At 40.1% G+C, this 27134-nt stretch overlaps 1 protein-coding gene and 1 pseudogene across 1 annotated transcript; both read right to left on the reverse strand.

Moving 5' to 3' along the window:
• Positions 1-2539: 2539 nt before the first annotated feature.
• Positions 2540-13503, reverse strand: LOC118251236 (short-chain dehydrogenase/reductase family 16C member 6-like; annotated as a pseudogene).
• A 9417-nt stretch (positions 13504-22920) lies between these two features.
• PENK (proenkephalin) lies at positions 22921-26435 on the reverse strand. Its single transcript, XM_035553279.1, has 2 exons — positions 26301-26435; positions 22921-23586 (listed from the first exon to the last, which is right to left on the reverse strand). Exons 1-2 carry the CDS (start codon positions 26433-26435, stop codon positions 22921-22923), a joined length of 801 nt encoding a protein of 266 aa, XP_035409172.1.
• Between the last annotated feature and the right edge of the window lie 699 nt (positions 26436-27134).

Raw genomic sequence — 27134 nt, forward strand, 5'->3', positions numbered from 1 at the left:
CAAATTCATAGAATCTATTTTGGATATGTTCTTCTGGTGATAAAGTACTGCGAAAGTTTAGCTTTAGCAAGGCACATCAGAGCAACTTGGCTTACTATAAGGTCCGAAGGAAGAGAAAAATCCACTCCCCCGCCAAAACTGTAATGTAGGAAAATGGCTGGAACTAATGCACGGGCAACGTTGACAGCAGCTGAGGTGCTACAGAGCTCTTAGTGTCTTAGAGCATGGAAGTATTTCACAACAGTTGTTTAGTTCTTAATTACCAGGTGGGGCGGTTTAGATAACAGAGCATTATTGTGTGTCAACATCTCTGTTATTTGTACTGGGCCTATCATTGCTGCTACTTTAAAATGCATCTTCTAGAAGGAGCTGAGGTTGCTAAAAGATAAATCATTTAACATTGTTATTTATTGAGTAATTTCTTGATATGGACCTAATGACTTGCCTGTACTTCATAAAAATGTATTTGTAAGGCCATGAGTTTATAATTAATATGCTAATGATTTTAAAACGTTAAGAGTAAAAAAATATTTTGAAGTAATTATCGAAAATAATCAGTTTTTATGATTTGTGAGTCTTTTTGTTTTGACTGAGGAATTGAGAATCAGGAGAAAGAAATCAGGAATAAAGCATCAGTTTCTGTCCCTACATCATCTCTTTATCTCTCATGAGTGAAAAATAGAAGCAATACCTTTACACATATATTATGTCACTTTATTTTCTGTGCTTTCCAAATTACAGGTGTGGATATCAGAACAGCAACCATGTTTTCCCTGAATGTCTGAACTACTAGTAGCATACAACAATTTTATGAAGAAATACTTCTAATCATCAGCCTGTGGCTTGGCGGAATGACAAGTAACACTTCAAATGAAGAATTGCTACAGTGGTGCAGTGAAAAAATTGCCATCTGAGATTTCTGAGTCTTCCCTCTATTAGATACAAAGGCCACCCTGCTATATGGGGAATTCATGTAACCCTAAGGAGACATCTACGATGTATGCACCTGTACCTGCACAATCTGTCTAGGCTCCCTTACAGGCAATGCAACAGAGGAGGCATTGCTGGGTAGGATTCATCTCATCCTAAACCTGACAGCAGTAAGAAATCAGGAGAATGATGAAATAGAGGGCACTCAAAATGCATACTGGAAATATTAACAGTTCATTTGTTAACAACATTTCTGTGAAGGATGCGATGGACTAAGTGATAGAGGAGCTGCTAGAATGGCACTTCCACCCACACAATGTGTTTGATCAATGAACGTATGGGAAGCATGGAGTTTATGAAATCGTTGAGCAATGCCTTGTGACTGTTTAAATCACTGCTATCTCAGGCAGTACTGTCAGCTTAGGTTAGTTAATGAAAAGGATAACCACCTGATCATCTACGTGGCTTCAGCAACTTTTCTGTGCATTTCTTAAATGGCAATTAGATGTGTATTCATTATTTTTTTAAATTTAAACCATTATTTGTTATTAGCAGTCTGTGGCATCCTGAAATATCTGAAGTATTGAACAGAGACACTTTACTGACTGAAGAAAGGAACTAGAAAAATCTATAGTAGTAATCAAGGTAGAATTTTGATCTGTTAATAACCGAGCAATTTGGATTGATTTATCTACCTCATGAAATTATATAAAGTATTGAAAATCATGACATAATATAGAGATTAATAACATTTTTTCTCTGTATAAAAATAAAGAGATGAAGTTTCTACTTCTGGTTAGTCTGAAAAAATGTATAAGCATGAAGCCTCCTTGTCCACAGCTTGTAAGAGTGGAAAACAGAGACAATATATTTGTACTTTATGTCACTTTCACTATTTTTTTCCTTCCCAGGTTAGAGATGAGGATATCAGAACAGTGGGATTAAACCATTTGATCAAATATAAAGGCTACATCCCCATCTCCACACAATGTCTGTCCTCACTAGAGCTGTGTATTTCAGATGGTTATCCTGAGCTGGCTATGACTGTGCATCACATACCCAAGAACTACATGCAGACATTTTAGGTCTGAGTCTAGAAGGGTACTGCATAACAATATCTATGGTATACATTATCTCACATCAAACAATATACACTGGTTTCTGCAGATGTTTTTAAAAAACCTCTTCCTCCAAAGAAGCTTTGATGTGGGACAAGAACTAAGCTGCCCTGAGCCATCCAGCCTGTGGATGTAATAAGACAAGCTGCTGCAATGAGCCTCTCTCTGCTCGTCAGGGAATCAGGAGTCAGAGTGTACTGTGTACGGCCAAGACCACCAGAGCTCTATATGAGGTGCTCAGGTCATGTCACAGAGTGGCACGGAAATGTCCAAGATATTACAGAAATTGCTGAGAAATTAAAGTTGTGTGTGGTTGACACCAGTTTATTTACAGATTTTTGCTATGTTACAAAGGGGCCTAGTATTATTCAAATTTTCCTTTCTTCAGAAAGTTTGTAATTTGAATATGACTGATGTTCTTTATAAGATAGTTGATTCTACAGCTTCCTGTATAAGCAAAATATGCTCTCAAAAGGTATGTTTTACTGATGGGTACCAGCACATACTTTTGTGTAACTAATTCTAGAATTTATCTTTGGATTTTTTTCCCTTAGGACTGTTTTGTGCTAGCTTCATTTTCATTGAGAGACAGTTGAATTCTTTATGGCTTGTTTCTTTACCGTAAGTGGTAATGCTTCACTAAATCTTTAGAGGGGGATTATTTACACCTTCTAAGATTTTTAAAATGTGAAAGATGTTAAATTTTTTATGGCTTTTCTTTCTTCGTGAACAATAGTTCCTTCTTCTCATGTTTTGAGATTTTGCTCTGAAATTGAGAATTCAAAGAGTAGGAGATGAAGTCAAACATCCCTGCCTGGATTTACTGACTTTTACTGAGAGCTCGGTTAAATATATAAGTAGAATGCTGTCACAAAATGAGACAGCGGGTTGTGGCTGAGAATCAGTATTAAAGGACAGTTATTTAGAATTATATTGCATGCTGACCATTGTCAAAAATTATACAAGAAGCAAATTTTCTGTCAAAGAATGAACATGCTTTTTTTTTTTTTCTTCACTGAAAAAAATCAGATGGCACTCGAGGTCCTAAGAATAATTTGCTTTCAATCCTTTTTCTTTTGATCAACAACTTTATCCAAGTTGCTGGGGATCTCCGGGTAAGATTGGATGGATAACCAGTACTATTTTTCAAGGAATGAAACCGATGAGACAAAGGCTCAGCCTCATTTTTTTATTTTTATTTTTTTAATTAGAAAAATGCACTTTACTAAATAAATGCATATAAATTCCTAATGTGCACAATGCTTCTAAGGTCTGGCAATAATGCATTTGTCACTCCCATGCTACAAATGGGAAAAATTAATACAGACTGAACAATTTTGTGAAAAGCCCAGCCATTAGTGGAGGTGGTTACGGGAAGCACACAGCTTCTAGTCCACAGCGTTCCCAGTGAACCATCCCATGAAAAATTTTGATTTCTATACCCAACTATAGCTTAAGAAGTATATTAGAGACAGAAGCTGCAAGAGGAATGCTAGTCACCTAAATTATTAAAAATTAAAAACACCATTTCTTCATAACTGAATTCATACAACTGGTTTGACTGCAGGGATGCTAACTAAAGGAACATTTTAACTAAATCTCCCTGCTGATTTTGCAGGCACATGGAAAAGGAAAGAATGAAATGATAAAAGACAGAAGACACAATTTTATATTTTAAAAGCCAAAAAGCGTAATATCAAAGGCATAAATAGATACAGCTTTTCCTTTTGAATTGCATCCATGATTTTGCTGGCTACACACTCTGCATCATAAGCAGGAAGTAAAAGTTGGTTTCTGGTGAAACAAGAAAAAGCATTATGGAATTATAAAACTTTAATTTTGAGTTGTATTCTAGCACAGAAATCATTTAATACAAGAATTTCCTTCCTTCCCCTCATGTCGTCCTGGACAGGAGTCTCCAATCCAATTTGTTCTTTCTATGATCAAAATAAATTGAGAAGTTTTGTGATGTTGTGAATTTTAATTACTAATACCTAACTTTTAAGCAAGCCCTGCTCAGACCCTAATGAAGTTTGTGCCTGATTGACTGTGGTGTTGAAAACTTCCCAGCTCATCTGTGGTATATGATGTTCTGTGCATAAGAATTCAGTCCTCTCCACACCTCCTTTTCTTCTGTAGAGGTTGGGTTGACAACTAAATAGACCAGACCCAGGCCTGTTTACAGCCAGGAGCTCTGTATAAAATATGCTGTTTCAGGATGATGAGCAGTGGAAGCAGGAACAGAGTACTGAAGAACCAAGACTGCTGATAATCCACTTCTGCAATGGCTAAATCCATGCCTGCAACCTCTTCTGTCACTACAATATGGCAGCCTACCAGATAATATCACCAGAACTATTCTCACTCAGAGAAGTACAGTACCTGCTAATACTGGGGCATTGTTAATAATCACAGGTGACAGGTATCCTGGCAGCCGTAACTATAATTATGGTGCCAAAAGTACTTGGAGCAAAGACCCTCAGCAGTCCCCATTCTAGTGACAAATGAGCTTGCCTTAAATACTGCCATGCACCCCTAACCATTCCTTGATTGCAAGGTTATTATACAGTCTCTTATACATGTCAGTTATTAATTGTATGCAAATCTGGGATTTCTCAACCAAGAGAAACAGTTCTGTGTGCAAATGGGGCAAAAATACTGAACTGAAAAGAAAATCAAGCCTATAATAGTTAGAGACTATATATGGCATATCTAGTGACTAGTGATTACTTTTTACTTGAGATAAAACATAATGTAAGTTTCATTAACTGGGTTTGAAAACCTCTAGCTAATTTAGTATTAATAAAAGAAGGACAAAAGATTGTGTTTTTAAAGCTGCGTTTTCTTGCATGATATAATTCTGAATCTAAGGCTTCCATCATTGTGATGACTGCGTGTTTACTTCCAGAATAATCTGAAAAGTAGAGAAAGAAAGAAAGATTAAAACTATCTCAAAAGCACCATAGTATTATATACAGAATTTAATGTTTTGTAATACTATTTAAGTCCTGATACTAATTAGTTATATATTAGCATTCTTGACTTAGTATTTTAAGGATGCTATGCATATTGGTAATAATAACCCTGAAGGTTAGTGGCCCCTACCATGATTGATGCACATGTATCTAAGGTTAAGATTCATAATTTCCAGAGGATTTTTCAGTGAACTATATAAAAAGATGGGCTTATTTAACATTTTATATGCATTTCCAGACACTCATCTACAAACCAGGCATTCTTTCAGTTCAGAATGGTCTTCACCTTTTGATATCACAGTTAACATGTCAGTAAGAACTATTTATAGTCGTAAAATCTAAACACCCTACTTGTAAATACTGCTTCAACCCATTACTTCTTCTTCTGATATTGCTTTGTACCTACAATACCATTTTGTTAGCCTCAGAAGGCTGAATCTCATCTAATTTGTATTGCTTGATGAACATATGTGATCTCCTTTATTGGAGATAATCAAAACTTGACTTCACAAGGTCCTGTGCAACCTGATACAAATTGGGCCTGCTTTTATTTGGAGGTTTGGATCAAATGAACTCCAAAGATATTTCCCAACCTACATTATACTACAATTTTGCAACTGTAAAAACTTTATTTTAAGATAGGAGTTTACATGTAGTTTCCTATGGCTTTTCAAATGTGTGTGAAAACAGATATTAGGTACAATTAAACCCACTTCTGCTAACAGTTCAAAGGCTGTCTTCAAACAGTTTGTGATTCTTCAGGAACTTACCCACAATGGATGGAATGATACAACCTAAAAGTGCACAGCTAATGTGTAAAAAGTTATAATGCCTGGATTGGACGGTCCACTCTTATAGGCATTATGGTTAAATGAAGAAAGCTGAATGTGATCTTTTATCAATATTGAATCTGACCCAATAGTAATAGGCGGCAAATGTACACCCAAGTAACACTATCAATTGGCAGAAGAAACAAAATGCACTTATTAATATGCAGTTCACATTCTCACAGGGCAATCTGAGAGCTCTAGTCAGAAGGAAATAAGAGAGTTTGGGTAGCACACACAGGCTGATGAAATGGGCAGGACTGTAGCAGCCAGCTTTCCTGAGTGAAACAGATGAGAATATGGAGCGGTTACATAGCTTAAAACACAGCTCATTTGAATGAATTTTGATGAAAATTCTGCCAAAAAGCCTCCTGAACCTGAAAACCATTTTACAACCAAGTGTATAGTCCCAGGTCCCACTCAAGACTCTGAACATCCATCCGCAGAAAAACTGGCAACAGGAATTGTTAGACAACCTGTATGAGGGGCTCCCTTCCGCTGCACACCTACAAGATGTATTGTCCTTCTTCTGCAGAGATAAGACAGGCTGCAGTCAGCCAACAAAATCTGCAGTGAGCTCCCTGTGCCACACAGGCAACCTACTACCATCCTCCCCTTTGATACACCACCACCTTTCATATCTGCGGGCTCTTTGCGAGTCTCGATGTGTCAGTACAAACTGCTTAAGCCAAGCATTTCTGAGATCTCCAGGGAATGGTACTGGCATGTAGATCTAATTCGTAATAGCACTCCGATGTTTTGTAGACTCGCAAGAATCCTGCTGCACTTGCCACGCTAACCAGGTGTTTGTGATTACAGTTGATCATGGCTGGAAAAAAGGCCTTGCAATTCTAGGAGGCATATTAAAAAAATATCATTACAACTAGATGTTTCAAAAATGTTGCATTCCAAATTAGATTTTACAACATGAATTACTTTCTGGAGCATCATTATAGAAGAAACCCAACTGATTTGCCATCTATGAAATAATTAATAAATAGGAGACATTTCTTTGAATGACAACCCTTCATCTGAAGATCTGTCAGCATTAAAATCATGTTATTAAAAGTAGTGAAGTTTATATTTTCTCTGCCGTTTCCTTATGTTTTGAGTAGTCTGTCTGTTAGTATAGATTTGGTACACAAGAGGGAGCTAGAAGTCAACACATCAAGGGAACGTCAGCTGGCTCCGGGCCCTATTTATTACAAACTGTACTTCCTGACAGCTCTGGGCCCCCAAACCACCACTGTGGTTGATAACAATTACCTAAGGAGGACACTAGTGTTTTACGAGATGAAATAAGAAGAAAAAAGACAAGAATAGTTACAGTTTTCTTTTCAATAGCTGCGACGTGCTGCAATGTACGTCACTCCAGATGTGGGCCTAGTTCATGCTGTTTTGGTTGGGGGTCCACAGTCACTGTCCTGCTGTCGTCTGTCACTTCCCACCTGTCCAGAAGAGCATCTCCCCTCGTACCTTTGGTTATGTGGAAGAATGATGCACTGTGGGCTGGGAAATGATTAGAAGATTTTGCCTGCGATGATTTTCCAGTGAGAAATGACATTTAGTGAGGAATTTGCGATGCTACATTTTTCCTTGATGCAGGCTGCTCACTCAGGCCTATAATCAACAAATATGAGAGGGGGCGAGGGTAACACTCCCTCACAAGAAAAACCTCCTAAGGGACACCTGAGACCCCAGACAACAGCGAATTCCTTCATAGGGATCAAAACAAAGCAAAGATAATACATACATTCTGTAATTCTGTGATTCTGTGATACTATTTTGATTAGTTTTCTACATATGTTAAGAAGATACTGACTAGGAATGAAAGCACAACCTGAAGACTGACACCGAGCAGCATGGTTGTGCCTCGCTGAATGCTACAAGTCCATTAGAAAAAGCTCTCTGATGCCAGCAAGTGTCAGCAGTAGAAAAGTCACAAGCCATCGTGTCAGCACTAGCTTCAGCCACAGCTGACAGAGCATGCTTCACGATATGGCTGCACAAAGACTTTGGATTTAGCAGAGTACCTGGACAAGTTTTTGAGAACATTACTGAGACATACTGGGTCACACTGTCAATTTGGTGTATGTCCAGTTACAGGATGATTAAAAAAATGGACTTTCCCCATTCAAGGTACTTCCCAGCCCTCTTCTAAACTGGGTACCGGAGGTATGTGGCACTGTGGAGATTCTCTGACTGAAATATTTGCCTGTGCATTTCAGGCACCCAGGAGAGAAAATATATACATTACCCAGACTTGAGACAGGAAGTTGACTTTTTTTTTTTTTTTTCAAAATCTGCATTTGGAATTTCACAACTGGCAAGCAATATGTCAGCATTATTGTTTAGAACAGTAACATCCCCAACTTCTCATTTAACCTGAATTAAAAAAAAAGATAAACAGAAAGCATTAGAAGGTATCCTTGCCTCTTGTGCTTCATTTATGAAAATGTCTAGTGATATTTGAAATTATTTATATCTATACTGGAAAAGTAAGTATGTAAGAACTGTTTTATTGTACCAGTTCAAAGGTACACCTAGCCCCAGAGCCTTTGTCTCATGGTGGACAAGGACACTAACATCTCCTCCAGTATACTCTTCAGCTTTTCACATTCTGCAGCTTAGGACCCTCCTGAGCCAGATACGGTATTTCTATCTTTGTATTTAATGTAACCTCATGATGATTTTTTCCCCCCAATAATTTCTCTAATTGCTTCCTGAACTCCAGAATACTTTTGGTTTCCACAGGAACCTGTGGGAATGAGGTACAGTTTTATTGTGCACTGTGAGCATTCTTTAGCATTACAACCTGAATATTTCTTTTTGCCTATTTCTGGTATTGTGAGAATATGTATTCCTTAGTAAACCCCCCTTTCCAAGTCGAGAGATATCAGTGCAGATCCTTCGGGGACACCAATGCACTGAGTACAGATGCGTATACCATGCAATAGATATGTTACATCACTTGGAGAGAAGGCTAAAATAAGCATTAACTTTGTTTGTGTTTGTAATACAGAGATTCTGTTCTATGATTTGGATTTATATCAAAGCACATGGCCATGATTTACTTACAGTATTAGGAATCAGGCTCACAGCAGAGATTTCTGCACCAGAGGCAAATGTTAACTTGGTATGTCAAAATCATAGAATGATTACAAAAGTGTAAAAAGATTTGCTGCTGTCTGGCCACTTGGAAATGGGTGCTTGGGTCTGATGCCCCAACATTCAACCTTGCTTTGACTCTCTCAGGGAGCCTTAGTGTTCATTGAAGAATGTTTTGATACTCCTTGAGCTGTGTCAGGCTTTGTCCTTGTCATAGGTGGCAGGGCTCAGATACCAGCAGATGCACAAGAGAGTGCAAATCTGCACACTGCTGAGTATGGCAGATGTCTAAGCTTTCTCCTTTCTCATGTCTTTTAACCATTGTGCTGATCTGTATGATAATCCTCTTTTCTTCACATGACAAATAGCTTCACAGAGAGCAGCAATTTATTAGATCTGGTTTCATTTGAGCTTTTTACTCATTACCCCTAAAACTGTGGGAAGCCTGACTTTTATTTACAAAAACTTAAGCTGATTATTCTTTATTATATATTTCTCCAGGTGTCCATTAATTCGTTTATTATTATTGTTGCTATTGTTTGTACCAATTTTCTGTCTGACAGGTTTGTAGTTTCATGGTGTCTTCTCAAGTGCTTTTGAACATTGGCATATTTGCTACGCTTTGTTCTTTGGACACTGAAGCCTGTCATCAGCAATACATCACCTATGCATTTACAGTTCATGAGATCCATATCTGATTTCCTTCAGAGTTCCCATGTGGAAACTTCTAATCCTGAAAATCTGTTACTATTGACTTCATCAGTTTATTCTTTAGAATAAACTTTAGCCTCTTCCTTCAGAGCTCAAAATTGCTTCCTAGAAAGAAAGCTTCAATTTTATGGGAAAATATGTACATTTTTCTGCAGTGAATATACCAAACAAAACCAAATAATTTAATGTAATTTTTCTGCTATTGCTTTATCTCCTGTGTCCAAGCTCAAGACTTTTCATATTACCAATAAACAGTTGAATGTATTTCCAATAGTAGAGAGGCCCCTGGCTGAAAAGGTCCTATGTTAAAAAATAAAATAAAATTCAGCCCCCTACATGACTGTTCAATTCATGAAAATACCTGGTAGAATTAACAATATTTTAACAACTTAACACCAATTCATGAATATGAAAGAGCTCTTTGAGTTTCTACTCGTAGATATTTAAAATGTTTGCTGCTAATATGGGCATGGATTCAGTTAAAGTGTTCAGAAACTGAGAATTATTTGAGTGCACAAAGCAAACAGTTTGATCCTCTGTTAAAATAAGAATAAAGATCATTTCAAAACATACACCATCAACAGAAAAGTTCAACAGAGATATTACTTACGTTAGCTTAAATTAATCATTTTGGTATATGTCTTTGCAAGAAGCAGGTAGCATTTATGGGAATGGGGATTAAATGATAATTTAAAATGTTATTTTTTAAAAGAGATTTCATCTTGGTAAATTCTTTTTTTTTTTTCTTTTTCCTCAGGAAGAGCATTCTAGAAGAATGGCAGTTTGATTTATAGTATCATTTCAAATAAGGATCAATTATCACATTTGAAGTACTGATCACAAGTTGCTCAGACTGATTCTTCATCTTGCTGGGATGTGATAGCATATTAAGATCTTGATATTAAGAACGATCAAATGACTGTAATTCTTTTACAAGGAGTGAAATTGTAGAAGTAGTAATCAGAGACTTAGATGGTGAGGATCACGTTATCTGTACTACACCAATAACTGACAAAGATCATCCTCCTAGAACACGGTGGACTGGGTCAGCACAGGCCAGAAGGTGCTCATCTCTGCAGGCGTGCTATTATGGTATGATACATCCTTGATCACACTGTTCAAGTAGTATTATGAAACCACTTGTGGTTCTTAATATCTAACACCAGTGGCCCCAACAAGAATTCTTCTCCCATGCCCTGTTAGTTGGCTATGCCCCAAAGTGCTGCTAACAAGTGCAAGTAAAATAGTACCTTTTTGATTGCATGCATGAGAACTGTGGTCCCACGCACATGCAGATACGGAATCCAAGTTATTCTCTTGAAGTACTTTCCATCAGTACTGTTTCTTGATGAAAAATACTCATTTCAAACTCTCATACCGGTGTTCTGAACTAACATATTTTGATTGAAATTAAAAGCAACAACCACAAAACAAAAAGCCTGCCTGACAACACAAAGAAAATTAATCATTCTTATATTTCAAGGCTATTCCAAAGCAGTCTATCAACATTCATGTGTGTATTGGCTTTACGTGGCAAGGTTTTGGTAGCTGGGGGGCTGCAGGGGTGGCCTCTGTGAGAAGAGTCCAGCAGCAGTTGCCCCATGTTAGATCAGAGCCAGCCCCAGCCAGCTCCAAAAGGGACCTGCTGCTGACCAGAGCCAAGAGAGGGAGCAATGCTGGCTGGGCCTCTGCGATTTAAGAAAGGGAAAAATCTGCTGCACAACAGCAGCTGGAAGAGAGAGGGGAGAGAACCAGCCCTGTAGAACCCAAGGTCAGTGCAGCAGGAGGGCAGGAGGTGCTCCAGGCACGCAGCAGCAGTTCCCCTGCGGCCTGTGGAGGTGCCCCCAGTGGAGCAGGCTGTCCCCCTGCAGCCCATGGGTCCCACATGGAGCAGATCTCCACGCTGCAGCCCGTGGAGGAGCCCCCGGTGGAGCAGGTGGATGCGGCCTGGAGGAGGCTGCGGCCCATGGAGAAACCCCGCAGGAGCAGGCCCCGGGCCGTGGCTGCAGCCCGTGGAGAGGAGCCCACGCAGGAGCAGGGGGTCTGGGGGGAGCTGCCGCCCACCCGTGGGGGACCCTTGCTGGAGCAGTTTGCTCCTGGGGGATGGATGGACCCCGTGGTACGGAGCCATGTGGGAGCAGTTGTTGAAGAGCTGCTGCCTGTGGGCAGCCCCCGCAGGCTCAGTTCGGGAAGGATGGCATCCCGTGGGAGGGACCCCACGTGGAGCAGGGGCAGAGAGAGACCGTGAAGGAGCAGCGGAGACGAAGCGTCAGGGACTGACCGCAGCCCCCATTCCCCGTTCCCCTGTGCTGCTCGAGGGGAGGAGGTGCAAGAGGGTGGATAGGGGGAAGGTGTTTTGAGTGTGCTTTTAGTTTCTCAGTGCTTTAGTCTGCTAGTGATAGGCAATAAATTGTATTAATCTCCCTATGGTAAGTCTGTTTGCCTGTAATGATAATTGCTGAGTGATCTCCCTGTCCTTATCTCAACCCATGAGCCTTTTTCCATCATATTTTCTCCCCCTATTCTTTTGAGAAGGTGGAGTGAGTGAGTGGCGTGGTGGAGTTTATTAGCAAGCCATCAGTGTGAAACTACCACATGAAAGACTTTTGCTCATTCCTCTGCTCAACACCTTCAGATGGAGAATGTCAAAGACGTGACTTAAGAATGATATACATATACTGAAAATTAAGCAACAGAAGAATTTATCCTTGCACAAAATGTCAGAATGAGTAACTATGGATTATAAGTGAGGTTACAATGGGAAATATTTTCAGGCGGTACATAGACAGTTTAAGGAGGAGTAAAAATAAGTAGCAAAATAACAAGAGTCCAGAAGTTGGACTCTGATGATAGAAAAAAATGTAACAGTTTGCAAAGCATAACAGTGTGCAGTCAGCAGAGCAGAAAAGCCTCATTTAAAGTGGAGTTTTTGTCTACCTTACTTTACCAGTGGATTGACCAAAAAATAAAGTTGAATCATCAGTTTGACTGGAAAACAGCCATGTCCTGATCATGTTTCTGAAACCGTTGCACCCAACCTCACCCTTACAGAGCTACGTTTTTCTAAACAGATGGTCAAATGAAAGGGACCTCCTCCTGCTTACATTTTCCTACTTTTTTTTGTTGTTGTTGTTTGTTGATATCTTACAGAAATTTAAAAGTCTAGCAAGTTCATTCATGGGGTTAACCTCTGCCCTCTACCATACTTTTGACGTAAAGGAAGCTGCCACCTCACAATGAAGACTGGAAGTGGACAAGTAATGGAGCAGATTAAACCCAGTTACTTTATGGCAAAAATAGTTTAAGCTCCATCTAGAAGTTGTCGAGAAAAATAATCGCCCTACATGATTACTTCCAATTATTGAATGTGTAGTTTCTAAGATTCTATGTCTGAAAAAATATTTCAATAGCATATACCATTATAAGAAACCAGAAAATCACAAGCAAGAAACCAAATCAGAACCCAGAAGCTATATCTTACCTTGTCTTCCTGTTCATAGACCTGCTTCCCGTTGCTGCATTCACAGTGGAAGGCAAACACTTGTTTAGCTCCATTTTTTTCTGTCTGGTTTGCTTGTCTGTTTGTTACCTTCTTCATCAGTGTCCCAGAGAACCAAGGTTGCTCTAAAAAGAGCAAAATATAAGGCAACCTGCTTTCCAGTCCAATTTGCAGGACCAGTAGTAAGCACTGTTTCCCCAACACAAGGTTTTATTTTATTTATTTATTTATTTATTTTGTGGAGGAAATAGGAATAGGATGAAAGTCTTGAAGGGTAAAACACCTGATAATCTCAGGAACCTCAGTGTCTTCTGGATGCTTCTGAAGTTGAACATAATTTTTCAGGCACAAAGATTGTTCTTCTCTTTAAAAACCTGGAAATACAGCATCTTACTGGCACTTCAAAACACTGAGATGTTGGCTAAAAAAAGAGATTGACTTTCAAACAGCTATTTCATTTACATTATTCTTTTGCATAAATAGAAAATGTAACTAAAGACATGTTTTGTGAAAGCTGGCAGCTTCTTGTGGTATTAAAGATAGAGATCTGCTAGATCCTACACACCTGCTGTTTCATTCCAGAGACATCAGTTTCAATCTAGGCCTTTTAGAAGGTTTATTAACATACATTTTTTATATGTATGTTGTGGCAATGTTTATAGAGTAGTTTGTTTTCATAGTAAATTGGTATTAGCTGAAGAAAAACGTACTTGAAAACACTGGGGTGATATCAGCCTTAGAAGCACAGTATGCTGTTTAGCATAAAATGTGATTTGCTATTTCAGAAAGCAGGCAGCAAGAATGTATTTAAGCAATGTATGTTTTCTGATGATGTGTGGCAGAAATCACATCACATATTTTAATTTGTCAGCTATACTGAACATCATGGCCCTACAAGTTAGGATCCTTATATCTAATCCTGCATTTTGACCAGACCATTTCCTGTATATATAGCATTCTTTTAATGGTAAGGTCTACGTTATTGAAACATTTCAGTGGCATTCTGTCAAATAGGCAAAAAGGGTCAAAGCTCTGTGTTGAATATTGTATTTACACAAGTCTCAATAAAAATAACAAAAAGGAAAATAGTTGCCAAACTGAACAGTGCAATATCTAAGAAAAATGTATGCCTTTGTCTCCCTGCTAGGAAATCATATAGGATTATGAAGGGTGGATGGGTCGGGTCCTTGCCCAGCTGATGGGGCATGCACCATGCCACGTTCTGCAACCCCTGGGCTGCCAAATGACAAACTCTCGGTTATCATTGCTTCACACCTTTAAGATGACAGTTGCAGTTCCTCAGTTTTTCACACATACGTTATCCAGCTTTATGCTCACAATCCTGCATCACTCGTGTCATTTTTTATTTTTATTTTTAATAAGAATTGGAAGGCTGTATAGAAAGCCATGTTCCTACTGAGCCCTTCATACTCTTGCTTCTTACTGTTATGTTCTGAGTTTGTCATAATCACTGTGACATTTTCCACATGCTGTTTATGTAAAAAGGCAAATAAAGAGGACAGTATTTATTTGTTGCACTTTGCACTTTGAATAATTGATGCTAAAGGTCTTGTCTTGCTTATAGGGAAGCCATAGAAGGAATGAATCTGAAGTCACTTTGCAGTGAAGCTGGTCATTTCTGCCTCAAGATGCAGTTGATCAGGGTTAGGAAGGAGGTTACTGTATGCCCTGTAAATGAAGAGGAAAAGCTCACAAAACTTTGCTATTGTATCCTGAATCAAAGCATTAGCGTTTTTTTTTTTTTTTTTAATGAATAGTAGGGAGCAAAGAGGATCTCTTTCCTGTTTTTTTTCTTGTTTTCTTACAAGTTCAATAAACTTCATCACACAGTTAGCCAAACTAATTTAATTTCTAATCCATGTGTTGAAGTGAAAGCCATGAGTTGCCGTAGGAGATTGATGTTGCAATGCTTTTGGAGCATGATCCATAAGATAAGATAATTACAGGCTACTCTGGTTATGGGAGGATTTGTATTTCTCATAGACAGTGAAGCAAGACTTTTACTATTGTAAAGATGAATTTCAACCCTTCTACTTTGAGCCTACAGAGACTTTGTGGCTCAGATCTCTACAGCTGGGTAGGTAGGCCTGCCTTGGCAGGCCTGTGCATGCCACAGACATCTTCAAAGCTGTAGCTCATCTGCATCTACCATTAACCCTGCAGGTGCTTAATGTTCTGCCAATTGGTAATTACCACATTGATCAAAAGGTGACTACCAAGCCATGGCTGTGATGCTTGGAGTATATCCCTAACCAGCACTGAGGTTGTGCTCATTGTGACCTGGTGGCACACAGACGTGGTATCTATGGTGGTGTAATCGTATCTAGTGTAAGTTACCCAGGGCACCAATGCAAGATAGGAAGAGGGCACAAAGCATAGAGCTTGGCATTGTTGTGCCTAAAGACATTTGTAGGATTTAAGCTACAGAACCCCAAATCCTTAGAAATGTGTGTCATTTAGAAAAAGCTGCTGTTCACTGTGCTCTTCCCAAGAAAAAAAATAAACAACAACAAAAAACAGAAAGCTTGGAGACAGGCAGGCTTAGGCAAATGAGCAGAGGACAAATTATGAAGTTTGCTCTTGTATATAGGCAGGTCTAAAACTGGCACTGCTTCCCAGGGTGAAATAACCATATTCCTCAGGAGGAGAAGCTGGGGAGGAGAATGATGTCTTTTGTAAGTTAGTCAGACACACAGAGTCTTTTCTTATGTAGTCTGGCTAGTTCTTTTTGTCAAATAGTATACCCTGCCACCCGATTAATTGAAAAGACTGAAATTATTTATGACTATGGAACTACATATTCTTTTCTCTTTAATCCTTTGTAGCTCAGACAATAAGCAACTGGGCTATTTCATTTGCATTGGTTGTTTCTTTGCACGTGGGTATAATGTGCACTTGAACGTACTCCTGAATAATTTGTCCTTCTTTTTGTATACTGAAAAAATGAGTTCTTATATTAGTGGCATTACTGCTGAGGACTACAGAAGTGGGTTCTCTGATCTTGTAGAGCCTGACTGAACAGTACCCAGTGTCACTGTGCTGCTGCATAGCCTACCAGGGATGGCTAGAGGGAGGGAAACCCAGTTTTCCTGCTCAGGAAGGACTTTCATTTTGAGATCGGGGACTCTGAGCTGGATTCTGAACTCCAACAGCAGTGAGATAGCAGAAGGCAAAGGGGATGTGCTGATGGATGTCTGAACGCTTAGGGAGACAGACTACTATGTTTTATAGTAGTAGGAACTTTCTCAAGGCATGACTCGATGCATCTAATGAACTTTAACAACCAAATAGTCTGAAAATCAACAAACAAAGAATAATGATGCCAGGAAGCAGCGCAACTAGGAGACCAGAACAACTGGAGTGTACTAACACTGCCAGAGAACCGCAGGCGAACTCAAAGCTGTTCAGTAATTTGAGGGACAGATGTCTTCAGTAGTGAGGGATATTAGTCTGAAAATTATTTCCTTTAAGTATTTCTCTTTACCTACTGCTATGCCTGTTTATTTTGCCTAGGGTTAAGGTTAGTTAGTGACTTAACTGCTCTTTTCATTAAGATATTGAGAAAACTGATGATGGTATTTACATTAATTGAACGGGGTAGAGAAGCAGATACATCAGCATGATGCTGCGTCTTTTGTCCAGACCTCACCAGGGAATTTAACCTCTTGAGGGCTCACAAGGACTGATGCCAGGGCAATGAAGGTACCTGTTTGTTTGAAAGGTGTTGACAGAACCTATGAGCTGTGAATGGTCATGGTGCTGTGAACAGATCTGTTTTATGCCATTCTGATAAAACTCCTTGAGTTTGAGGGGTCACTGAATAATTCAGAGGGAGAAGCTACTACTACTGAACCTCTTAATCTAGTCCAAGAACCCCACTCAAGGAAGTCTGGTCTCTGTTGCTATGGTGAACTCAGTATGCTGGATGTCTGGGAGTGGAACGTCTCCCATAGCTCAGCTCTGTGCATCCACAACTCAGTGGGAAAAATTTAAATATTGCATAGGCTCCCATAAAAGTTCTTTACTTTGGCTGGTTTCCACTGCTTACGTTCAGATGGAAGCTGACAGCTTTTTTTTTTTTTCTTTTTTTTTATTTTTTTTTCTGGCTGACAGGAAAAGAATGAGTTAATCACTTTCTGAGAATGACTTTGTCGCATTAACTGTGTCATTAGCTGTCACAGCATGACAGCTATGCCATATTAACAAAAAATACAATAAAAAAAATCTGCTGCTGAATATTATTTTTCTAGCTGGAGAAATGTGGTGCAGTTGAAATTTCAGCTGTTTTCCACCCTTGTCAGGTAGTTATTTGCAGAGATGAAAATGGGAATGCGGAGAAATGTGAAAGGCCTACTGGAAAACCCATTTAAACTGCAGGTCATGATTGAAATATCCTGTTGTATGTATTCTAAGAAAAGCTTATATGGCTTATCTTACTCAACTGCTTTTATGAGAGAAATTCGCCTATTATTTAGACTGTTGCTGCAATTGTCTTCTGCTGATGAGAGAAAGAAAAGCATTACCCAAATAACTGTTTTAGAATATTTTCCAGAAACATTAAATCTAAGAGTTAGGATGCAGGTTCCCATCGGAGTCTAGGAACAGTTTTAATAATTCAGTAAGCTGTAGTTTTAGGAGGACTGGAATCACGATGAGCTGTGGTCAGAGGTCTGCACACAGTCCTCACTGCAGGCTTGGAGTGTAAGTCATTGCATACATTTTAATTTACTAGGAAAATAAATGGTTGTAGGATCTTCTGGAAACTGTCACTATGAGGCTGGAGAAGCCCATGTCAAGAAAGAGAGTAATGGCAGAAAGGCAAGAGGCAAAGATCATGTATATCCTTGTACACTTACAAGTGTGGATACCTACAAGAAGATTTAGCACTCATAATCTACGTGTAATCTATATATTCCAGCCTTCTCCTTAGGGAAGCAGTGTAGTGCAGTGCTTTTAGCAAAGCATTTAGCATAGTGATGTGCTTTTGTGTTAACCCTGCAAGATTTCATCATGTGGTTTCAGCAGGGATTACAGTAAATGCTCAATTTAGGTAAAGTCACAATCTAATTAAACAAATTCAGTCGAAATCCCTGCTGGGCCCGTAAAGATTTCTCTGTCAAATATCTCTAAGCAATTTTGTTTTCTATAGCAACAGTTAATTGGATATGCTACTGTCAGTGTGCTTTAAATGAGGCTGATGGGATTAGTAATTGAATGCTCGGATTAATGATTTACAGCAGGCTTTGCTACCCTGTTCGTTGTTTACATCAAGGCTCATGATAGCTCCCTACCCTGAGCAGGCAAGTGGAGTAGTGAACTATAACTGCAATTAAGTTATGATACAGTGATATACAGTTATTATACAGATATGATGTAGCCCATTCTTCTTGGTATGTGTAACTATTTTTAGTGCTGTGGGCAGCAAAAGTTTGTGATCAAAATATTAGAAGCAGAAAAACTGAAAACAGCCACATAGCCTCCATATTTAGGATCTGGAACTGGAGGTCTCGGTCCTTTTCCAGCTACATGTATGCAATTCTTTTTATGGTTTTGGTCAGAAAGCAAACATCAGCATTGTGGGTGGCGTAATTGCAGCCAAGGCTGTGTGTGGACACAGGTGTTTCTACAAGAGGTGGTAGGCCTGCAGAAAAAAAGTGGAGAAAACTCACTCAGTGCACGGTCCAAGTGGCTGCTCTTGGAGAAAAAGAACAGACTGCAAAGCTTGGTCGGGTAGAAGGATCTCTTCGGGAATGGTTGAATCATCAGTCTTCATGGTCTTCATGAGTCTTCTTCCATTAAGATTCCGCTTGTTTCAAAAGGCGAGAAATGTGGTTTGCTCCTTGGAGTTGTCCCAGAATGCCGCTGTAAATAAGATGGGTTTTGGGGCCAGCTAACTTGTGCCAGGAATTTCTTCATTCTCAAGGCAACCTAGGATCGGGAATCGTAACTATTTATTTGTCTTTTAATTTGGGATGCTCTTTTTGGCATAAGAAGGGATCTGGCTGTTTGTTGTCCAGCTGAGCTCTGCAGTACTTGAGGAAGAAGGCTGTAAAGAAAACTTTCTGTGGTGCTGAGATGTTTACACGAACTGGAGAGCTGCACTATGAATTTGTCATTCTGCCTTATACATAGGCCTCCAAAGTCATCCTTAATGACAGAGAGGCCCTTATACACCGTACATTGAACACTTTGGTTCTTGTTAAATTAAGTCCACTTCAGAAATAAAATGAGCCAGTGCATATTTAGAGTCTATACTGAACACAGATTAATAATATTTATTTCAGTTTATTAAATTAGAATATGTTTCTGTTCTTATAAAGATTCTATCTGGGGAAACATTATCTAAAACAGTTAACGTTTATGCTATGATTACTTGTAGTTATGAAATGATTATAAACAATTATAAGTAAAATATTATACTTATACAAAGTAATTATTATAATAATAATTTATAGTTATTTATATTTATTGTGAATCATACTACATATTAAATATAATTTAACAAAAATATACAGGAAATTTAAAATTATGCTCTCCATATTTCATCTGATAGAATAGTTCATCTGAGAATGCAGGAATGGCACTGTGACCTTTTCTCATTACCTCAAGATTTAAGCTTAGGTTTTAAGGCAGAGGTCCAGCTGCATGCAGTTTTGTATTCAGAAACCATTCTATGCATCAGCATCTCTCTCTGTCATGATCGGTTCCCATATGTGAACTGCATTTTGGTTCAGGAAATCATTTTTTTTTTCTTCTTTCTTCTAAGTAGTTCCTATGAAAAAGTCCAACTCATCCTTACCTAGACTATCTTTTTCTTTCTTTTGTTCCTAATGCAAAGGCATTCATCTCTTTGATGGGTCTTGAACCTTCCACCATTCATTGTTCCTATCCAGTTTTTGTTACACTTGGTATTCAGACCACTGGTACCATATATGATTTAACTCTGGAATACTGGCTGCCATATAAAGATGCCAAGAAAGATGATAAAAGCCATGGAAAGGAAAGGTAGAATCTGGATTTTGGTCTCAGGGTGACATTTATTCCTTGAGAATATTTTTGCAATTAATTTTCTTTCCAGACATCGGGCTTTCCTCTTTTCCACTTTTTATTCAATAAAGCAATACAGCTGTCTGAATAATCTGAAGAAGTGACAGTTCTAGGAATGTACTGTAAGAGGAAAATCACGGGACACTTTGAGAACTTGGACCAAGCGTGAGACCTTTAAACCCTTTTTCATCTCCCAGCCCTGCAGACCTAATCTTTAGCCTATGTTTAGACTCATGATTTAGTAAAGTGGACGTCAGGGAACCTTGCTTGATTTACTGGAACATTTTGAGCTGATTTCATCTGACATGTTAATTACTGAGAATGTTAGGACACTTCAGTGTTAGAGAGCCTCTAAGTGATGGCATAACTGAAAGTCCTAAGATAAGAAATTCCATGACAGCAGAAGAATTTAGATTGTATTCTAATTTCACATTTTTTTTAGTTATACTTATTTAAAAGAAAAATAGTGTCTGACTGAAAAGGTTTTAGATTATAATAGAAGGAATGAAGACCATTCAGTTTTGCTGTTTTATTCAGGGAATTAGAGTCTTGTCCCCCTCCCATGTACATTGCCACCTGCCTGTTCAACCTTGAAAGAGACATATTCCACCCATTTGCTTGCCCTCACTCCTTTTGGGCTGCATTCGTATATCCCCGTTAGATGTACTTAGTATCAAGTACTTTTTTACTATATACATTGGTATAAGCTGGAAGGTTTAGATCAAAACACTTCTTTCTGTAAGGTACATACTAGGTCACTAGGATTTTGGGATTTTTATTCCTTATTAAATCACAACATTGCTAGCTATGAAGGATAGGTGACAACAACTGGTAAACCTTTTGCATCATCAAAGGAGTGCAACAGGACTCATTTTAATTAAAGTCTGGCAAGGGCCTTTCTCCGGCTAAATTAGAAAGAAGAGAGCTTTGGGGAGAAATGAATAAATGTTGAAAGACCAGAGTGTGGGAAAAACTCTCCAGAAAGGTGATAGGGAACACAAATGAACCCTGAGAAGGACATGGGGCACCTGTATCTTTTTCCCTTTAAAATTTGGTGTCGTCAGTGTGTGCAGCAGGAACAGGAAAATGGATGCCATGGTTTTTACTGAAGGAAAAAGAACACCTTGCAGTTTATCAACTCTTCAGCAGGATTTTGGCCACTTCAGACAACCTCTATCATCCTCTGAAGGCCAAGACAAAAACTAGTTGTACATGATTAGGCTTTTAAGTGTGCATTTAAACAACTAACTTTTAATTTAAAAGTACTGAGCACCCAGAAGACCCCACTGACTTGAAATTAGAGAAAAGTCAGACCCTTAAGCTGCCCTTTGTGTCAATAGTTGTTACTGTGCAAATCTGAGATACAGATACTGAATCCAGAGCCACAGGTGGTTTTAGGCATCTAGCTCCCATAAACTATTTCAGTAATAATCAGATATCTAAACAGCTTTGAAGATTTTGACTGCAGAAATTTTTAAGTATAAGACTTGTGGTTTTAAAAATCTTGGTCATATGTCCTGAAATTATTCAGTGCCAGTGGCCAAAGAGTTTTTTACTATGTTATTGCAAGTGTGAAGTAATTAGTAGCAGTAGGTGGGAGAAAAGTGCTCGTACACCTGATCTAGGAAGCTGAGGAGATAGTCAGGCAGAATTATACAAAGACGCATACATGGGGATGGGATCTGCCCTTCGATGTTATCTGCTGCCTATGTAAATGCCAAAAGATCTATAGCATCAGTGATGGGTTTTCCATTTGCTCTCCGATTTACTTATACTGCTTTCATTTGAAATAGAAAAGACTGACCAGCAGTTTCCCATATTTCAGTAGTGCCTAAGTGCTTTTTGTCAGCTGAGGAATCAAACGGAAAGCTCCTCCACAGAAAATCATTTGTCAGGTGCTCTATAAAATCAGATTTTTGGAAAAAAAATGCAGTTTTTGATCATGTTTATTTTGCATAAATTCACTTACTGCTTTTTGAGTTAGTGTTTATAACTTAAAGGCCAAATGTACAATCCTATATTGGATAAGAGGTGTAACTAAATGGCATTGTATTATGCACTGGATAATTTTTTTTAGATCTTTAAGTCAAAGATTTTTATGAACTGTTTTTGCGTGAAATGGTTAAGCACAGTAGATTCAGCTAATTGGTTAAAATGAGAGCAGTTAGAGCAAATCCAATTATGTCCCCTTTAGAGCACATTTATTGTTCCTCTATTCTAAGGATCTGAGAAAACTGAGACAAAAATTTGTTTCAGCTGTTGTGTGTGCAGTACAAATTCTGTAATTATAGAAAAGAGGTTGGCATTACTCTGCTTAGTGTTAAGAAAAATTCATATTATATTTGATTAAATAACAGGAAAAAAGCACTTCAGAAGTTATGCATTAGGATGAAGAATTTATTATATATACAGTTAAGCAATTCTACTGTAGATGTACTTCCTGATTAAAGAAAATGAATACAGTAATCAAAATAGCATGGTAACTACAATACAGACTGAAACTTGACTAAAACAGAAGTTAGCTATTTGACTTGAAAGAACACAGGACCTGGAACAACAGATCGCAGGTTGCATCATTAACCAGGACAGTAAAAAACTGTACAGTACAAGCAACACGTTACAATAAATTATGACCGATAAGGCAGTCTCTCTCATTTCGGACAAAAGGGATAAAGGGAAAGATATTAAAATCTCATAAATCCACCATATCTCTTTTCCATCTCTGGGACCTCTTTGGAATAAGTTTCCCCATCTTCTTCTGAAGGGAGAATGGAGTCGGCGAAGCGCTTAAGAAACCCACCATACCGTTTCTGGTAATCCAGCCACCACTCTGGCCTGCCCACTCTTCTCATGAAGCCACCGTATCTCTTTTGCAGCTCTTTGGCTTCATCTTCCAGTTCTGGGCTGCGCTTTATGCTTCTCATGAAACCTCCATACCTTTTGTTGATGTCTCCATCATTTTCACTTATTTCTCGGTAATGCCCCACTTCAGGGTTATCCCCTGTTCCTAAAAGCTCTTTCAGCAGGTCAGAGGAATTAGCCAGGGCATCGTCATCTGAGTCTTTCTTCATGAACCCTCCATACCTCTTAGCCAGGATCTCTCCTCCATTAGCTTCATCCTCTGGTTCTACCCGATAGAGCTCATCCATTTTCTTCATGAACCCCCCGTATCTTTTCATGAAGCCTCCATACTTCTTTGCAAGCAAATGGTTCTCGTCCAGCTCTTTCTTGTCTCCTGGAGCAACGCTGCCATCCTCAGAAAGGTCCAGCTTTGTCAGCTGCAGGAGCTCCTTGCAGGTCTCCCAGGCCTTGGCAGAAGGCAGCTTTCCTTCACATTCTAGTGTACATGCCTGAAAAACGGATGGGGTTTGCTGAGAATGACTTGATAGCAACAAACACCTCACTGTCACCTTGTCATAGCTTTTCTTGCTTTTAAAAGGCCATGAGCGAGCCTCTCTCCGAGTGGCTTGGAAGGACAGCTCTTCAGGAAGGGCTGCTCTGAAGGCTTTCATATCCTTCTGCAAAGGACATGACATCTCCACTCTGAGAGAGAGTACCAGACCAGTTGGATCGTGGGTCTCGCATGGTAAGGCTGTCCCAATGATTCTGTTTCAAAGCAAGCTGTATGTACAGTTCCTGCACCTCCCTTACAGTAGGGTGCATTTTTATGAACGTTTCTATTTACTAATGGACAGTTAAAATCCAATTGTGGTTCATTTCATAAGGAGTGTGTAGAAGTGTATGCAATCTTCATCATTAAAAGTAACATTCAGAAATTTCAGGAACAAAGCCACTTAGAACTAATAAAACAGCATCATTGTTGCAAAGAAGCCAGCTGCATTGTATACTGTGCTGCTTGGTATCTTCAACACACTGCATAGCTCTGAAGGCTGTATTTCTGTCTATTATAATTTGGTTTAGTTTATGGAGCACATCTTTTAAATGTGTACCAATTCAAATGTAGAAATACAGACTTCCTTAGGCAGATCAAACTTCAGATTTTGCTAGTTTGACTTACAAAGCAGTGATCATCAGGAAGAGGGAAAAAATCCCAAGCTGTGTTGCTTCTGACGGGAAAAAAAAAATACTGAGGCTAAGACAAAAAAGCTGTCAACACCTGTATGCATATCATATAACCTGTCAATATTAGCATACATATTAGCTACTATCTCTTTTGTGTTGGGAGATTTACCCCTTGTGAAACCAAACTCTTCATCTGCAAAAAGGTGAATCCAATATTTTTAGTTCTTTGCCACAGTTTTCATGTAAAAAAATAATTAAAAAGAAATCACCAATATTTTTAGTAATAGAAACAGTTATTTTGCCTATGGATGATGACTTCTAAGGATCTCAGTATACTTTAAAAGTGTGAAACGAAATCTCAGCATAATTCTCTTAATAGTTAGCTGACCAGCTCACTACCTCTGGCCTTACCTGTCTGTTGAGCTGTTTTATTCTCAGAAATTTACATACAGTTTTTTATATGATCACAAGAAAATTACATGGATTTATGTACTTTGCAACACAATAATTTACTTTAACAGGTACTACATACTTATTGCTATATACTGTAGTTATGCAATAAAGAGAATTTGGTCTCAGCTTCAGCTTGACTTTGAAATTGCTCCAAGTCAAAGCAAAACCATGTCTTTCCCTTGTTCTTCCCTTCTCGGTTAGTTTAAATAGCATATTGCAAAGTGAACATATGGCATCTTGTGTGTATGAATGACCAGGTTATATCTTACAGATACAATATGATAATACCAGTTCTGATATTACTAGATGCTAGTGTCTGGAAACATTTGTTTCCAGAAACTGTTTGTACCCGTATAAGAAATATATGTTATGGCACATTGCTTCTTTCCCCATTTCAACTAATAAGTGTTGTCATTGAGTGGAACTTTAATTATTTCTTGAACAATTACTGAAGGGTATGCAAGAGACACTATAGACAACCGAAAAAAGCACACAGCCCTCCCTCCAAAAGGGCAGATTACCACCTTTTTTTTTTTTTCTTTTTCATGGTTAATATTAAAGCTAAAGTTTGATTGAAAGCTTGAAGGATTAAGTATAGGTATACAGAACCTCTTTTGGACTGTTGGCCAGCCACCCTAAGAATATTGCTGGTATAAACCTGCTGTGGTTAGCAGCGAGTCCTTGCTTTAGACTAAGCAGAAATACTTGGTGACCCCTAATCCTGCACAGAATAGGTTCAGTCCTTCCTTTTTCTTTTGCTTCCAAATAACCGATGACACCTTAGCAGGAAAACTTTCCTGAACGTCTGGCAGTGCTGAGAGCCTGATGCCTCAGCATCGCCTCTATTTGAGGTCAGGAACTGCAGGAACCGCTGGATGACGACTTGGCAGCCCAAGTTCCTGCGCTCCGCAGGGGGGTCTGAGGGACCCCAGCCCATCACTGATCCCGATGCTTAAATTTCGAGTTGAGTTGGCTCTGTGAATATGCCATTTAATCATTTCAATATCATTAAAAGTACGGATTAAGAAGAAAAACCAACACCCTGCGTTCTGTTTTTTAACATGATTTACCTCGGGAGAGGCTGCAGTGTCAGAGACTTTTTTACAGGCATATTCCTAACTGCACAGCAGCACCGGGAGGGAGAGCAGCAGGAGCTGTTCGATTTGGGCTTGAACCTCACTTTTCGCCAGATTTCGGCCAGGTTTCCAGGCACAGCCGCCAATTTCCATTTCGCTTTCAGGGCCCCCGGGGGCGCGCTGTGCCGGCTGTGCCCCGCTCCCCTCGCCCACGGCAAGGGCCGAGCAAAGGCGGGGGGCACGGAGGGTCCCGGCGGAGCTGCCCTCCGGCCACAATTCCCTTTCCCCTTCAGTTTTCACTCGACTTTCTCCTCTCTCCCCCCCGGGGGGGGGGGGTCCCCTCCAAACAGCGCCGGGCTGGGGAGGCTCTCTGCGGTGCTCTCTCCCCCCTTCAAAACCCATCCTCGTCCCCACTATGTCTTATTTTTCCCCTTCTCTCGGTCCGCTGTCCCCCAGAAAGGGGACGCTGGACGGGAGGGGGGTCGATGCCGGCCCCCCGGCGCCTTACCAGCGGGTGGATGTTCCGCGCGGGGCCCCAGGCGGTACGCGCAGGTCGCGCACTCGCGGCCGCAGTCGGCCCGCACCCGCGGGAGCAGGCAGGTGCTGAGCGCCAGCAGCGAGCAGCCGAGCCGCAGGAGCAACGCCATGGGGCTGCGGGAAGGGGAGAGAGAGGCAGAGAGAGAGGTCAGACGGCAGCCGCCCCCCCCCCCCCCCCCCCCCCTTTCATCCCCCAAAACCCCCGGGACGCTGTGACTGGAGGGGCAGCGGAGCCGCCCCGACCCTAAGCTCCCGTCCTGGGCAGCGGTCGTCCCGAAATGCTACATCCGAAATGCTGCGTCCTGAAATGCTCCGTCCCAAAACGCCCCGTCCCAAAATACTCCATCCCGGAGCGCTCCATCCCAAACGCCCCATCCCAAAGTGCTCTATCCCAAATCGATCCATCCCAAACGCTCCATCCCAAATGCTCCATCCCCAAACGCTCTGTCCCAGATGCTCCATCCCAAATGCTCCATCCCCAAACACCCCGTCCCAAACCGCTCCGTCCCAAAACGCTCCGTCCCAAAACGCTCCGTCCCGGAGCGCTCCATCCCAAAACACTCCGTCCCAAATGCTCCATCCCGGACCTCTCCATCCCGAAATGCTCCATCCTAAAACACTCCATACTAAAACTCCCCATCCCAAAATGCCCCATCCCAAATGCTGCATCCCAAAGCGGTCTGTCCCAAACCACTCCATCCCAAACCTCCCCGTCCCACCCCGGCCGCCCAGCCCCAGCCTCATCTCCCGTCTCCGGAGCACAAAGCCACCGGTGCGGTGGGTCCCCCCCCACCGGCTCACTCACGCAC

This window comes from Cygnus atratus, chromosome 2 (assembly GCF_013377495.2).
Source record: "Cygnus atratus isolate AKBS03 ecotype Queensland, Australia chromosome 2, CAtr_DNAZoo_HiC_assembly, whole genome shotgun sequence".
In the NCBI taxonomy this organism is placed as follows: Eukaryota; Metazoa; Chordata; class Aves; order Anseriformes; family Anatidae; genus Cygnus; species Cygnus atratus.